Source organism: Lepus europaeus, chromosome 8 (genome assembly GCF_033115175.1).
Source record: "Lepus europaeus isolate LE1 chromosome 8, mLepTim1.pri, whole genome shotgun sequence".
NCBI lineage: Eukaryota > Metazoa > Chordata > Mammalia > Lagomorpha > Leporidae > Lepus > Lepus europaeus.
This window is the reverse complement of record NC_084834.1, coordinates 23,941,667-23,958,108: the sequence shown is the minus strand read 5'-3', so window position 1 is coordinate 23,958,108 and position 16,442 is coordinate 23,941,667. Positions and strand designations below refer to the sequence as shown.

At 44.5% G+C, this 16,442-nt stretch overlaps 1 protein-coding gene across 1 annotated transcript in view; it reads left to right on the top strand.

Annotated features, from left to right (window-relative positions):
- DCHS2 (dachsous cadherin-related 2) overlaps positions 1–16,442 on the top strand; it is a 315,764-nt gene that overhangs the window by 211,556 nt on the left and 87,766 nt on the right. Inside the window, exons 4-6 of the mRNA XM_062199052.1 lie at positions 7,747–7,983; positions 9,688–10,704; positions 15,636–15,823. Coding sequence (XP_062055036.1) covers positions 7,747–7,983; positions 9,688–10,704; positions 15,636–15,823 — 1,442 coding nt within the window. The remainder of the gene's footprint in view (positions 1–7,746; positions 7,984–9,687; positions 10,705–15,635; positions 15,824–16,442) is intronic.

The window sequence follows — 16,442 nt, the reverse complement described above, 5'->3', positions numbered from 1 at the left end:
TTCTGTAGCTCTTTAAATATAAGAACCTCCCATTAGCCAAGTCTGCAGTGGTCTTGAATAGAATAGAATAGCAGTCCCTACATAAATGACTTTGTAGAGTCTCAGAGAGTCTACTTTAAACATACACAGTACATAGGCACCTTTCTGGTGACTCCCTCCATTAACCTGGAAATCAGATGGAATTCTAGTATAATGTACTGATGTATAATGCATTGTTCAAGTATAATGATTCGGGGCTACACTGGCAGGCAGTGAGTGGAAGTGGATGTGACAGCAGAAGTGGCCAACTGGAGCGGGGACACAGCATCCCAGAGACTTTGCACTCAAGTCGCAGCAGCAACTGGAGACAAACCAGAAGCAGTGGAAATAACAAGTGTAGATTTTGGTGGGGTGTACTCTCATATTTCAAATCCTAATGGGGAGTCAGTATTTCTTTGAATTCCTTTAAGGACCCTCAGACTCATAGGACTGATGTTCACCCTAAAGAGGGTGAACAGGAATTTGTTGGTAAATCTAGAGTCAGGGTATAATGTCTATTTGTCATACAACCATGCAAACCTGCCTGCATCCAATGATCCCATGGTGCATCTGGGTACCCTGGGGAATGAAGTAAAATTGTTCTTCCTCTGCCTTTGAGAAATGTTTCCATTTCCAAAAAGGACAAGGAAGACAAGAACAGGACAACTCTCCACTATGGAAATGCGGAGACCCTGTATGTTAACTCTAAAAAGGACAGAATCAGTACTGTTCGACAGTCTTCAAAGATGACCACGATGTGGCCACTGGAATGTTTTTGAAGGACACAGGGCCAGCCACACAGCAAACACTTCTATCCCTGCCCTAGGTCCTCTGGCATGGGGAGCATCTCTGGGGCTCACAGACAGGGATGCTGCCATGGGCAACGAGTTGGCTTTCTCCCCTTTGTTCTGTTCCCTCATCACACCATTGCCAGTGCTCAGGGCACCACCAGCCACGTGATCTACAAGTTCCCACGCTACTGCTACCTGCAGCACCACTTCAGCCCCAAGGCCTGCGTTCACACAAGCATGTGGACAGAACATCTGACTTCCTCAAGGTGCTGAACTGTACATGCCCAGATGCCAAGAAAAGGAAGTGAAAACAGTCACGGGATACGTGTTGTTGTCTCACTGATGCTTGGGTACTGGAGGAGGAAGTGCCTGGTGACTGTAGGCTGGAGTGATTGCTCCTGAATCAATGTAGCTTTCAATGATGCACCTTCTGAGTTCTTAAGGGATCCTCCATTTGGCTCCTTTTTGTGGGATTGGAAAATAATCTGCTACAGAGATGAGCTGTGCTTATGAGGACCTCGTAATTCCCAAGAGCAGAAAAAGGGAAAAAGAATTTTACTTGGTCAACTTAAGTGCTTTGGCCGTCCCTCCCTGACTCCCTTTGTCTCACACCCACTTTTCCAGGCTGCTTTGCTTTGCAATGCTGTAGTGGTAATGAGTTGCAGGATAATGCAATCTAACTTGTTTTCTCATAAGTATTGTGTTTAAAACTCTTTTATCTGAAGAAATACAGTTGGGTTCATGAACAAAGAAAACTCTTTTCTGGCTGAAAAAAATTACACATGTTGATTAAATTAGGACATCCCATGTGCTTCTGAGCACCTTGACCAAAACAAGCACAGGAACTTGGGGTAGATCAGCATAGTACACGGATGTACATGTAGTAAAAGGCGTATGTGTTTCTATGTATATAAATATGTGTGTATACACACGTCCATGTTTTTATATATATCAATGCAGACACTCCCTAGAATGATGGTGTCTACTTCTCAGGTTTCTGTGAAATGAGAAATGAAGGAATATATAGTAGACATTTTCTTTTCAAAACTCATGAAAACCTGAAGTTGGAGGGATTTATCTTTAGAGTCAAGAACAGAACTTATGCTGTTTCTTACCTTCCCAAACTATTTCTCTTTGGGAATAGGGATTCCTGGCCCTCCCCAACATAAATTCATTTCCTGAAATGGTTACTGTATGCGAAGTTGTACAGGAAGCCCGGTTTGTAATGGGTAACATTTATGTGGACTTTCCCTGTTTACCTATAACTTTAAACTTTGTTGTCTCCTGCTCCCCTGCGATTGAAATGTCCTGCTTACCTACTTGGTCAGCATCATGCTTGGTTACTGATCAGTTTGTGTAGGTTTGTTAAGGCTGCAGCGTCTTGACAGTTAACACTTGTACAGCCCTCTGTATTTGTCTCCTTTTTTCTTCCCTTTCCCTTTCATTCAAACTTACAGAGAACCTGTAATTTGAGAAACAAAATGGGCATTCATTAGTAAAATTTTGTTTTTAAAGATTTATTTTATTTACTTGGGTGGGGGGAGAGGGAGAGAGAGAGAGAGGGAGAGAGAGAGGGAGACAGAGAGTAAGAGAGGGCAGGAGAGAAAGAGAGAGGGGGAGAGAGAGAGAGAAAGAGAGAGATATCTTCCATCTGCTAGTTCACTGCCTGGAACCTGGAACTCCATCCAGGTCTCCCACATAGGTGCAGGGGCCCAAGCACTTGGGCCATCTTCTGCTGCTTTTCCAGGCACATTAGCAGGGAGCTGGATTGGAAGTGGAACAGCTGGGACTCGAACTGTCACCAAATATAGAATCCTGGCATCATAGATGGTGGCTTTATTCAGTGCATACAATGCCAGTTCCAGTAAAATTTTGTTAAGATCTCAATAAACTTAATTTTTCTATATGAAATAACATGTTATAACAAGGATAAAATATTGATAATGTCATTTAAGTTATACATTCTTTCTTGCTTGCCATCATCAGATAAATGGGACCCCAACACCTTATTATTAAACCATTTCTGGCCGGCGCCGTGGCTTAACAGACTAATCCTCCGCCTTGTGGCGCCGGCACACAGGGTTCTAGTCCCGGTTGGGGTGCCGGATTCTATCCCAGTTGCCCCTCTTCCAGGCCAGCTCCCTGCTATGACCACGGGAAGGCAGTGGAGGATGGCCCAAGTCCTTGGACCCTGCACCAGCATGGGAGACCAGGAGAAGCCCCTGGCTCCTGGCTTCGGATCAGCGAGATGCGCTGGCCACAGCGGCCATTGGAGGGTGAACCAATGGCAAAAAAGGAAGACCCTTCTCTCTGTCTCTCTCTCTCACTATCCACTCTGCCTGTCAAAAAAAAAAAATCTCAATTTAAAAATGCCACTTCGGAAATCTGGAGAGGAGATCATTAGATATCAGATGACTTTGCTAGAGACAGTGTTTTTAAATAGCATCATGAATATGGTACAAGTGTTAATTCTATTACAGTTCTCAATTTACCATGTGTTACTATAACACATTTTGCTAGTTATTTGAACATTTGAAGTATTTTTCATTTTCAGCTTTTTATGGACAAATAATAGAGCGGGTTTACTTCAGCCTTGGGAATTCATTTAATGGAATATAGTTCTCTTGAATGTCTTCACTTGCTGGTTCTGAAATTTCTGCTGATACTCATTCTTGAAACTTTTTATATAACAGGAATCCTATTTTTAGAGAAATGTCTTGTGCAATCATTTTGAGAGGCATTGATTTTAAGATCTGATGTAGGCCGGCGCCGTGGCTCACTAGGCTAATCCTCCACCTGCGGCGCCGGCACACCAGGTTCTAGTCCCGGTCGGGGCACCAATCCTGTCCCGGTTGCCCCTCTTCCAGGCCAGCTCTCTGCTGTGGCCAGGGAGTGCAGTGGAGGATGGCCCAAGTGCTTGGGCCCTGCACCCCATGGGAGACCAGGAGAAGCACCTGGCTCCTGCCTTCGGATCAGAGCGGTGCGCCGGCCGCAGCGTGCTACCGCGGCGGCCATTGGAGGGTGAACCAACGGCAAAAGGAAGACCTTTCTCTCTCTCTCCCTCTCTCTCACTGTCCACTCTGCCTGTCAAAAAAAAAAAAAAAAAAGATCTGATGTAAATTTCACTACATGTAGTTTTCAAGTTTCCATCGAAGCATTAAAAAAAGTTGATATAGCTAGCATTGTGGCACAATGTGTTAAGCTGCTGCTGCCTGCAATGCCAGCATCCCATATGAGCACCCATTCGAGTCCCCACTGCTCTACTCCCAATCCAGCTCCCTGCTAATGTGCCTGGGGAAGCAATGGAAGATGGCCCAAGTTCTTGGGTCCCTACATCCACATGGGAGACCCGGATGAAGCTCCTGGTTCCTGGTTTCAGCCTGGCCAGCCTCATCCATTGTGGCCACTGGGGGAGTGAACCATTGGGGGAGTGAACCACTGTCTCTCCCTCTCTGTCTCTGTAACACTGCCTTTCAAACAAATAAATAAATCATTGTTTTTTTTAATTAAAAGAAAGTATAAATAAATTAGCATTTTTTAGTAACAAATAATATAAAGGGATTCTCTTTTTGAGTTTCTTTAGTATTATAGTATATATATGTACATATATTACAAAGATAACATGTTTATTCAATGTTTTTTAAACTATAAGAATGTAAGAGGTAACCTTACATAACCTCAGCCCACAAAGATGACTTCTCTTGAAACTTGTTTATATCTTTCCATTTTTTCCAGGGTGCATATTTCTTGTCTTTGCTATTGTGGACAGGAACGTCCTTTTTTTCCCCTCCTGTTTGTTGAATTCTTTACTTTATAGAGAGTTAAACTTATGATTTTATTTTATTTTATTAATTCATTTTATTTATTTAAAAGAGTTACAGAGAGAGGTAGAGACAGAGAGAGAGAGAGGTCTTCCATCTGCTGGTTCACTCCCCACATGGCCACAACAGCCGGAGCTGTGCCGATCCAAAGGCAGGAGCCAGGAGCTTCTTCCGGGTCTCCCACGTGGGTGCAGGGGCCCAAGGACTCTTCTACTGCTTTCCCAGGCCATAGTAGAGAGCTGGATTGGAAAGAGGAGTAGCCGGGACTTGAACCAGTGCCCATATAGGATGTCAGCGTTTCAGGCCAGGGCTTTAACCCACTGTGCCAGAGCACTGGCCTCAAACTTATGATTTTAAATTAAACTGAAAGTATGTCATTGTAAAAATTAAAAGAATAAGAAAGGAGGAGGGACGGTAGGAGTTTGGGTGGGAGGGAAGATACAGTGGGAAGCATCTCTATGCTACTAAATCTGTATTTATGAAGTTTGTTCACCTTATATAAGTAAAAAAAAATTTTTTTCTAAAAAATGCACCAATAAAAGATGGGATAGATCTGACTTAGAAATTTGTGTGACTGGGCTGGCGCCGCAGCTCACTAGGTAATCCTCCGCCCTGGGTTCTAGTCCTGGTCAGGGCGCCGGATTCTGTCCTGGTTGCTCCTCTTCCAGTCCAGCTCTCTGCTGTGGCCCGGGAGTGCAGTGGAGGATGGCCCAAGTGCTTGGGCCCTGCACCCACATGGGAGACCAGGAGGAAGTACCTGGCTTCTGGCTTAGGATTGGCGCGGTGCGCTGGCCGCAGCAGCCATTGGAGGGTGAACCAACGGCAAAAGGAAGACCTGTCTCTCTCTCTCACTGTCCACTCTGCCTGTCAAAAAAAAAAAAAATGAAATTTGTGTGACTGAAAGAAAAGTATAACATGATCTTACTCTAATGTGGAATCTATTTAAAAAAAAGTGATCTCCTAGAAATTAAAAGTATAATGGTGGTTACCAGAGACTACGAGGGAAGGATGGAGGGCAGAATAATAAGTAAAGGTTGATGAACAGACACTTAAGTTACAGCTACAGAGGAGTAAGAAGTTCTGGGGTTCTATCGCCCAATAAGCTGAACTGAATCGATTCTAGTGGTTAGGAGTTAGACTCCACTATTTTGCTGTAAAATCCTGAGTCTATACCGACAGTGCCTCTGGGAGCCCTCGCTATACTCGCTGCATGCTAGCTGTTCTGCAGCCTTACCAGCTGGCCGTATCCCTGGGGCAGCTGACACTGAAATTGCACCTCCCGAACTGAGCTGAATAAGCCCCCCCCTTCATGAAGTTACCTTCTCAGGTAGTATGACAGTGACAGAGAACTGACTAATGCATGCATCTGCCATCACATTGCACCCCTTACCCTTATAAAATTTGGGCAATTATACCACAGGAGAGCTAGGGACAAAAGAAAATGGGGGTATTGTGTCTAGAGCAGATCAGATAAGATATTTTCCTTCAGTTGTTGATGCTGTGTTATGCCAATGAGAAATAAAACATTTCATTAAATTTTCTAACAGCAATACGAATAAGACATTGAAGTTGTAAGAGGGCAGGATTTGACTTCACAAAGAAATTGAGTGGGTATTACTTTCTGTATGCCTGGAAAACTTAATATATTTCTGGTGTTTTTACCAGCTTCTGATAAACTAGCAAAAATTGCAGTATTCTTTCACTTAAGTGATAGGTATAGCGAGTTGAACCATGATTGGTTCATTAAGTTCAACCATGTTCATTTGGATATAAATTGATTGAATAAGCTTTCTTTCTCATTAAATAAAACTGACAGGTCCATTGTGTTTGTTGGCTGCATTAGGTCTACCTTCAGGTTTCCAAAAGTGTTAACATATTAAACAATGGGTTTGGTCGTCACTGCTGACTCTGCCCTTGACTCAATTGTAAATACTTCCTCTGCTCAAGCACATTACACACTGAAGCCAACTGGTCACTCTTGTGCCCCTGGACTTAACTTTTTTGAAGTTTCCTTACACTCAGCTATTGTATTGTATCTTCTCACTGATGAGGATGGAGTAGAGTCAATTGAAAAGGAGAGATTTCCACCATGGTTTAGATCAAGGCAGATATAAAATATCTTGGAAGGTACAATTTTAGTTTCAACCTGTAGGCTTGGGACTGTAGTACCTGCACAAGTTATAACCACCCTGCAACCATGCATTTTACCATTCCCTGGACGGTGAGAAATACTCCATCATCCTTGGTTGGTGATATGGGAGTAAGATATAAAAAGGACCGCACAACTTCAGTTCTGTTGAGTTGATCTATTTCCAAGATGCCTAATGTTTCAGTGCCAGGAAAATTTTGCATGCCTTACAGAAAATGCACCATCATTTAAACATATGCTTAGGTTCTTTGGTTGGAAGATGGATATATCCATGTGAGAAACCCGAGGTTTTCTAGAGAAACAGGATCTATAGGCTGTGTGTGTGTGTGCACGCGTGTATGTAAACACGTACATATGTAACAAGAGATGTATTATAAAAAAATTCCGCTCACGTGGTATTGGAGCCTGAGCAGTCCCAACATTGCAGGGTCGGTCCAGAGGCTGAACCCAGGAGAGTGGATGGTGAAGGTCCAGTCTGAGCCCAAAGACCTGAGAACCAGGAGAACCAACTCTGTTTCCAGTCCAGCAGGCTCAGGGCCCAATAAGATTCAGTATTTCTACTTGATTATGAGGTCAGGAAAATAAATATCAAAAAACAAATAAAAAAAAAACAAAAATAAATAAAAAGGTCCTTGTTAGATGGCCTCTAGGCAAAAGGAATTGTGTCTTACTTGGGAGAGGATCTGCTTTTATATTCTCTTAAGGCCCTTAACTGATTGGATGAGACCCACCCACATTGGGGGGAGGGGGGGGCATATGCTTTATTCAGTGGATGGAGTTAAATGTTGCTGTCCTGCAAAACATCCCCACGGACACACAGAATACCATTCCATCAAATGTATAGACTCCAAGGGCCTGGTGAAGTGGACACATCAAGTTAAACCTCTCAGTAGGCTGCTCAGAGCAGGTTTTACTGTGCTCACCAGCGTATCCTGCATGCTGTTCATTTTCCTCCTATCCCACCCAGGAATTATTTACTCCACATCAACTCTGAGTCACTTGGAGTCCACCACACTCTTGCTGATGGTCAGTGCTCGAGACGGCGGTGGGCTCACAGCTGCCACGAACGCTGACGTCACTGTCCAAGTTCTCCAGACACCGCTGGCCCCTGCGGAATTTGAAAGGCCTCAGTATAGCTTCGCGGTTTATGAAGATGTGCCTGTGGACAGCCTTGTTGGGACAGTGAAGGCAAGAGAGCCCTGGAGTAAGTACTTGTTTCTTAAGCTGCACCTGAGTCTGTTATCGGAACATTTCCTCTCTTCACTTAGGCTCTCAATTCTTTGTTTTTAAAAAGACTTATTTTATTTATTTGAAAGAGTTACAGAGAGAGATAGAGACAGAGAGAGACAGGTCTTCCATCCACTGGTTCACTCCCCATATGGCCGCAATGGCCGGAGCTGCACCAATCTGAAGCCAGGAGCTTCTTCCAGGTCTCCCATGCGGGTGCAGGGGCCCAAGGACTTGGGCCATCCTCCACTGCATTCCCAGGCCATAGCAGAGAGCTAGATCGGAAGAGGAGCAGCCTGGACTAGAACTGGTGCCCACATGGGATGCCGGCACTTCAGACCAGGGCTTTAACCCGCTCTGCCACAGCGCCAGCCCCAGACTCTCAATTCTTGAATCCTTCTTTTCTCCTTTCCATGCAAGATGACTGAGGGAGAGAGCACAACCTGTGGCTTGCCCTGTATTCTTCTAACATTGTTTCCATCTACCTTGTACTTTTTTTTCTGATCACAAGATCATAGGAATTTTTTTGAAGTTTAAAACAATATAGAATAATTATAATGTAGCAAGTGTATGTCTCCTTTAACCCATTCACACACACACACACACAGAGAGTTTTAAATCTTTTCTTTTCACACAAAAATACATCCTACTGTATTTCCTGCTGCTATACAGCTACCTTTTTCCCCCATTAAGTGTGTACTAAACAGCTTTTCAAGTAACTCAATTTCATTTGGTCTCAAAAAAAAAAAAAATGCAAGGTAGTGATTTAGCCTCACAGTTAAGATCCTAGTTAGGATGCCCGCACCCCACATAGGTGTACCTGGATTCAATTCCTGGCTCTGGCTCCTGACTCCACTTCCTGCTAATGCGGACACGAGGAGGCAGCAGTGAGGGCTTGAGTAATTGGATTCCTGCCACCCACGTGGAACACCTGGATTAAGTCCCTGGCTCCCGAATTTGGCATTGGGAGAGTGAACCAGTAGATGGCAGATCTTTGTCTGTCTTTTTCTCTCTAAGTAAATAAAATTTTTAAAAAATTTAATTGCATACTCTTTCCATTCTGATATTTTACTTAAACATTCCCCTTTTGTTACCCAACTGAATACTTAAAAACTTCTACCAGTTCAAGTAGTACCTGAACAAATAGCCTGCACACCTGTCCCAATTGCAGAGGTGTCTCTGCATGGTGCATTCCAAGAAGTGAATTACCTCACCAAACAACTTATCCTTCTCCCAGTACCCACCTGTTTCTTCTCTTCCCCTCCCCCAACCTCTGTGGATGGTGTTTCCCATGCATAGACAGACATCCTAGAAAAATATCAATATGAACTTCACCTGGCTTTTTCAAACATAACAAAGATTATTTTCTGAATGTCTTTCCTTTTTCCCCGATGCAAGAAGGTTGGAGGAAGACAGTGAAATCTGTGTTTTTGCTCTTTGTTCATTGGGCATGTCCCTTGTCAGTCAAAAAATATCTTAAATCATGTGTCCTATTTTCAACAGGCTTTGGAGAATTGAAGAAAACATTGCACAGTATCCTTGTGGATGTAATATATATCCATACACTCACTTTCAGTGTTTCTAGTAGATAGTATTCTAGTATTTAAGATACAATGATAATCTCTCTCTCTCTCTCTCTCTCTCTCTCTCTCTCTCTCTTCTCCCCCCCCCCCCTTTGCAGATTCTTCAGAACCAAACTTGTACAGAATCTCCTCTGGAGATCTAGATGGAACCTTCTCCATTCACCCGTGGCTGGGCACGATTCGCACCCAGAAGCTTCTAGATCATGAAACCCAGCCTGTGGTTGTGCTCACGGTCCAGGCGCAGCTGGGCAGCTCCCCAGCCTGCAGCAGCACGGAAGTCAACATCACTGTCCTCGACGTCAATGACAACGGCCCCGTGTTTCCCAAAGCCTCGGATGAGATCACAGTACCGCAGACCACTGCGCCCGGCACAGCCGTGTACTTTGCGCGTGCAGAAGACAAAGACAGTGGGCTGAATGGACTCATCCGCTACAACATCGCCAGCCCGAATCCCGGCATCTTTACCATCCACCGGGAGCTTGGTGTGGTGCACCTCAGCGAGAGCCTTGCTGGCCACGTGCCGCGGAATCACACGCTCACTCTCAGGGCCCAGGACCTGGGTGTCCCGCCTCATGCAGCCCTGTTGCTATTGACTGTGGTCATAGAGCAGCAGCAACAGAGGCCACGCTTGGCTTTTGAAAACTTGGTCTATCAAGTGGAAGTGAGTGAGTCTCTGTCGCTGATGACGCAAATCCTGCAAATACAGGCCTACCGGCTTGGCCCACAGCCCACAGTGTCCCAGCTTGTGTACTCACTGGAACCCAGCGCGAGCTCGGCCGTGTTTGGAGTCCACCCTTACACGGGCTGGATTTATTTGCGGCGACGGCTCGACCATGAATCTACACAAGCCTATAGTTTCAGAGCCTTTGCCTGCATCCCGGAGGATAGATTGTTGCAAAATGTGAGCACCGCAGTAATTGTTCATGTCCTGGATGAGAATGACAACCCCCCCGCCTTCTTGCATGGTGTGTTGTTTTTGAAAGTTGAGGAGAGCCCTGCTCCCCAAGGGGTCCTAGGCAAAATTACAGCAATTGACGCAGACTCTGGAAAGAATGGACAGCTCTCATATTTCCTTTTGTCTGATGGAAAATTCTTCAAGATGAATCCCAATACAGGTAGCATTTTGCAGCTTTCACCTATTCCTTTAAAATCCAGATTGAGAAAACTCAAGTCTTCAGGTGTAGCAGTTCATAGAAACATACAATTACAAGAGTTTTTAGTATGTACTGTATTTGGTTGTGGTACTATTATATATTTTTGCAGTGTAGCAAAAATAGAATAGAATCTCACCTGTAACGGTTCATACTTCGCTTGGCTCATATTCAGTTTGAGGTTTTGGTCAACAGACCACTTCGATGACAGTGGTGCCAGGGAATGACAAGGGAGCTGAAAAACTTCCTATCACCTGATAGTTTTACTGTACTTTTATATGTTTAGGTGCACAAATAATTATGGTTGCATTACAATTGCTGATGATATTCAGAGCAGAAACACGGTATAGATTTGGAGCCTGATGAGCCTTAGGCTAGTACCACGTAGCCTGGGTGTGTAGTAGGGTAATCCAGGTAGGTTTGCAGAGTATATACTCTGTGACGTTCTGTCAACAACAAAATCCCCTAACAGCGCGTTTCTCACAATGGGTCCCGATTGTTCAGCAGTCAAGGGCTGTGTGTGGTTCTGAGTCTGAATGAGAGGTATGGGCAGAACTGCACTGAGTGAATCCTGCATCACGGTTAATCGTTTTTCACCAGCCGTTCTTTCTCATTCATACGCTTTTCAAAAATGGAAAAACATATTTTTTGAACATTTCTTTTTTTATTTGAAAGTCAGAGTTACACAGAGAAAGGAGAGGCAGAGAGAAAGAGGTCTTCCATCCAATGGTTCACTCCCAATTGGCTGCAATGTCTGGAGCTGCGCCAATCCAAAGCCAGGAGCCAGGAGCTTCCTCCAGGTCTCCCACATGGATCAGGGGCCCAAGGACTTGGGCCATCTTCTACTGCTTTCCCAGGCCACAGCAGAGAGCTGGATCAGAAGTGGAGCAGCCGGGTCTCAAACCGGCACCCATGTGGGATGCGCCTCAGTGATGGCCCCACGGCAAAACATATTTTATGAAATATTAATGTCATTGATGTAAAACTGGAAGTCAGCCCGTTAGTTAAACTTTCAGACTCCCTCTTGGGAATGATTGCCCTGTTTTCATTCCTGTAAGGAAGCTAGGGGAAAAAGAGGAAGAATGACAGTGAGATTTTCTGAGGTCTTAAGTTAAAAATTAAATATAAAAAAGTATTATATTTTAAAATTAGTATTACATAAATTCACCGGGACTTTCATGCCTACAAGAAACACATTTACACTGCGATCTGTAGCCAGGTAAGCAGAGGCGCAGAGAGCCCAGAGTCACAGGACGGGTGGGAGGTGAGAGGAAGCCTCGGTCTTGCAGGATCCAGGAGGTGCCATCCATCCAGGAGGTGGCCTGTGCAGGTGCTGTGCCTGCCATTCAGAGGTCCAGAACTTGAATGCAGTGCTGATCACGTTTCTCTTTTCTTTCTTTCTTTTTTTTTTTTGACAGGCAGAGTTAGACAGTGAGAGAGACAGAGAGAAAGGTCTTCCTTCCATTGGTTCACCCCCCAAATTGGTTCACCCCCTGGCGCGCTGTGCCGATCCGAAGCCAGGAGCCAGGTGCTTCTCCTGGTCTCCCATGCGGGTGCAGGGCCCAAGCACTTGGGCCATCCTCCACTGCACTCCCGGGCCACAGCAGAGAGCTGGACTGGAAGAGGAGCAACCGGGATAGAATCCGGTGCCCCAATCGGGACTAGAACCTGGTGTGCCGGCGCTGCAGGTGGAGGATTAGCCTAATGAGCTGCAGAGCTGGCCGCTGATCAAGTTTTTCAAGCCTGGATTCCAAGGGCCCCAGCGTGTGAGTGGGAGACCAGCAGATAGGACCTTTGTCCCAGGGCTCATGGCTTCCAGGAAGGGTGCAGACTGGGTTTCAGCTCCATTGACCCCTTAGGAGGAGCCCCTTCTGCACGGCACCCACCACTCAGGATACAGAGTGGTCCTGCCTGCATTTGATTCCGCAGGGCTGGAAAGTGTTCTCTGTCTTCTCTTTCATTTTGCAATTTATTTTTTTAATATGCAAACTATGGTTGTTTCCCTTGTGATCTTCCTGCTGCAGTTAATCCAGTGCCCAAATTCAGGAGACTACATGTCCAGTCTTCCTTTCATCGAATGACTTCAACAAGTAGCTTAACTGCAGAGCTTGATTTTCTTTTTTTTAAAAATTTATTTATTTATTTATTTTGACAGACTGAGTGGACAGTGAGAGAGAGAGACAGGGAGAAAGGTCTTCCTTTGCCATTGGTTCACCCTCCAATGGCTGCCGCAGCTGGCACGCTGCGGCCAGCGCACCGTGCTGATCCGAAGCCAGGAGCCAGGTGCTTCTCCTGGTCTCCCATGGGGTGCAGGGCCCAAGCACTTGGGCCATCCTCCACTGCACTCCCAGGCCACAGCAAAGAGCTGGCCTGAAAGAGGGACAACCAGGACAGAATCCAGTGCCCCGACCAGGACTAGAATCTGGTGTACCGGCGCCGCAGGCGGAGGATTAGCCTATTGAGCCACAGCGCCGGCCCAGAGCTTGATTTTCTTACCAGGAATGGAGAGAGGTTTCCTGGCTTGCTCTGTGGGTGAAATAGAGCTAACTATCATGGATGAAGGGTGCTGAGAGACTAAGCAATGGGAAAGCATTTCCATCTTCAGGGAAAATGTCCTTCCTGGCCTGGTGCTTTGAGCACTCTTCCTGGTGACCAGGGCTCTCGCTCCTATAGAACCTCCCCTGGCCTCACCCATCCTGGCCCCAGGCTGAGTCTCTGGTCTTTTGCATGTCCCTCCTTCAGGCAGCTTCTACATGTTGACTGAGTCCGCTCACAAAGTATGAAGGGACTTCAAAAAAGTTCTGGGAACATGTGCATTATGAAAAAGCTATGCATGGATTTCAGAATATTCTATACCAAAATAAAGTCCTCTCTTAATTCCATTTGTCATGAGCTTTGGAAATATCCTTGTAAAACATGAGCTTGCCATTCAGGATTTAGAGTTTTCAAGGAACTTAATTTTTAACTCATATTTTATTAATTAGTTTTGAAGTAATATTTAGGGATTCATCAAATAAAAAGAAGACCATAATCTAGCAGGAAACAATAATCAAATGCAAAAGTGCTCAACCTCACTCATATAAATTTTAAAAGTAATAAAATCATTAAAACTATAGTAATATATATTTCCTATCAATTTGTATGAAAAGATTTAAGAAAAAGTTTGGCATTGCAGTTTAGGACTTTAAAAATGCAATTATGGGTATAATTTTTATTAAAGCCACAGTTAGAAATATAGTTTATACAGCAAACAGGTAAAGTGAACACTGTGTTAGGCTCACCAATCCAGCAATTTACCCAAATATAAATTTTTTGTTCATCATTTAAGCTTTTAAAAAATTGCAATGCCACTTTATTTACATGAGAAGGACAAATCCTTAGTGATAAGAATGCATGGTGGGAGCCCTTCATGTTGACTTTTGTCGTTAAGTAGTGAAGAAACCAGTGCCTTGGCTGTGCCTCACAGCAGCCATTGGGCTGCTGGACATGTTGCCAACAGAGAAAGTCAGTTATGACTTTTATGCCTGGCTCTCCAGGGCTGAAGCCTGGGAGAAATTGCCAAAGACAGTATAGTTCTAGGCAAGGATTTGTAAAACAAGGCTTGGAAAAACATTCAGAATTATTCAGAATGTTACTATCTACTGCTACACATTTACTTTGTGAGATTAAAAAAAAAAACCCTTTATATATGACAAACTATTACCAAAGGAACATTGCTTGATTTTGCAGAAGACATTATTGTTGATGTGTGATAACAATTACCATGTGTATAATTTAAAGCTTACCAAAATATGTTTCTTTCCATGATTATATTTGTGGGTTTTTTTGTTTGTTTGTTTGTTTGTTTTTTAAATTCATTTATTTGAAAGAATTACAGAGGGAGGTAGAGAAAGAGAGAGGTAGGGACAGTGCCGTGGCTCACTAGGCTAATCCTCCACCTGTGGTGCCGGCACCCCGGGTTCTAGTCCCGGTTAGGACTCCAGATTCTGTCCTGGTTGCTCCTCTTCCAGTCCAGCTCTCTGCTTTAACCTGGGAGGGCAGTGGAGGATGGCCCAGGTCCTTGGGCCCTATACACGCATGGGAGACCAGGAGGAAGCACCTGGCTCCTGGCTTCTGATCGGCGCAACGCGCCGGCCTTAGCAAGCCATTTGTGGGGTAAACCAACGGAAGGAAGACCTTTCTTTCTGTCTCTCTCTCTCTCTCACTGTCTAACTCTGCCTGTCAAAAAATTAAAAAAAAAAAAAAAGAGATAGATGTATTCTATCTTCCATCTGCTGGTTTACTCCCCAAATGGCTGCAATGGCCAGAGCTGCACCCGTCCGAAGCCAGGAGCCAGGAGCTTCTTCCAGGTCTCCCATGAGGGTGCGGGAGCCCAAGCACTTGGGCCATCTTCTACTGCTTTCCCGGGCACATTAGCAAGGAGCTGGAGTGCATTAGAAGTGGAGCAGCTGGGACTCAAGCCTTCCACTATTCTATACAAGGGATTTTAAAAATGCAGGTTATGAAAAAAAAAGCTATGAATGGAAAGTTTTTTTGCATCAAAATAAGCTCATCATCTAATGCCAACTTTCCATTAACTTTTTGAAGTAGCCTCATAGAGCAACAACAAAGAGATAAGCAGTCATTTTGAATCTTATGACTACATTTGTGCAGATTGTATTTTTTAAAACATTGGAATGGTTGGTGATAAACACTTGAAATGCAGAGTGTGACAAATTTGAAGTGATGTTTTCAAGAGCCACTTCGGAACATCCTTTCACGCTGCCAGTATGCGGTCTTGGAAGTCGGGCTTTTGCTCCAAGCTGACTGTTTGATTTTGCTCACTGTGATTGATTTTGCGGGCAGTTCTCCGTGCCAGTGTGCTGACACCCAGTGTAAACATCTGTGTTCCTCAGGCGAATTGATCAGCTGGGTGGCACTGGATCGTGAGCGTCAGACGCACCACCAGGTGACGGTCCTGGTGACGGACCACGGCTCCCCACCGCGGAATGCCACCACGGTGGTTTATGTCACAGTCACCGATGTCAATGACAACAGGCCCCTTTTCCCACAGTGTCTCCCTGGAGAAGAGTTGCACATCAAGGTTGGTGGAGTGGGGCGGCCTTGCAATGAACGCAGAATGGGCTCAGTCACTTGTTTTGAGCACCATCTTGTGGTAAAAGCTGTGAATTTATCAAACTCATCTTGGTGTGGCAATGCATACATTTCTAGAAGACCTAGAGATTCTGCACATGCTTTAGAAAAAGACTTAAAAAAAGAGAGAGAAATGGATACATGTGCTGTTTGGGTTGGTACCTCTAATTGTTTTATAACAACGAGGAACTTTGCCCTTTGTATCCAAACACATTGCTTTTATCACGTTTTAATTACAGTTCTGTCATTTAAACACCCAAAGCTTAATTGGGGAGTTGCCTTCTGAACTTTTAAACTTGAATTCTACACATGCATTTCAATATTCCTGCTCACTGAGCTTCGTTGCCTGAAAGACAGGTTCCTATTCCTCTTCAGTGTGTTTTAATCCATAACACCTTTTTAAACAATACCCTTAGAAACTGATAAATGATTTTTCCCCAGAATTTGTTGAAATGTCTTAGATAATTCTTTCAGATTAAAAAGATGGCACTCACTTAACTCCATGTGGTAGACACTTGAATTCTACGTGGGTTTTCCTGTGGGTTCTCGGTACATTTAAATAGCTAAAC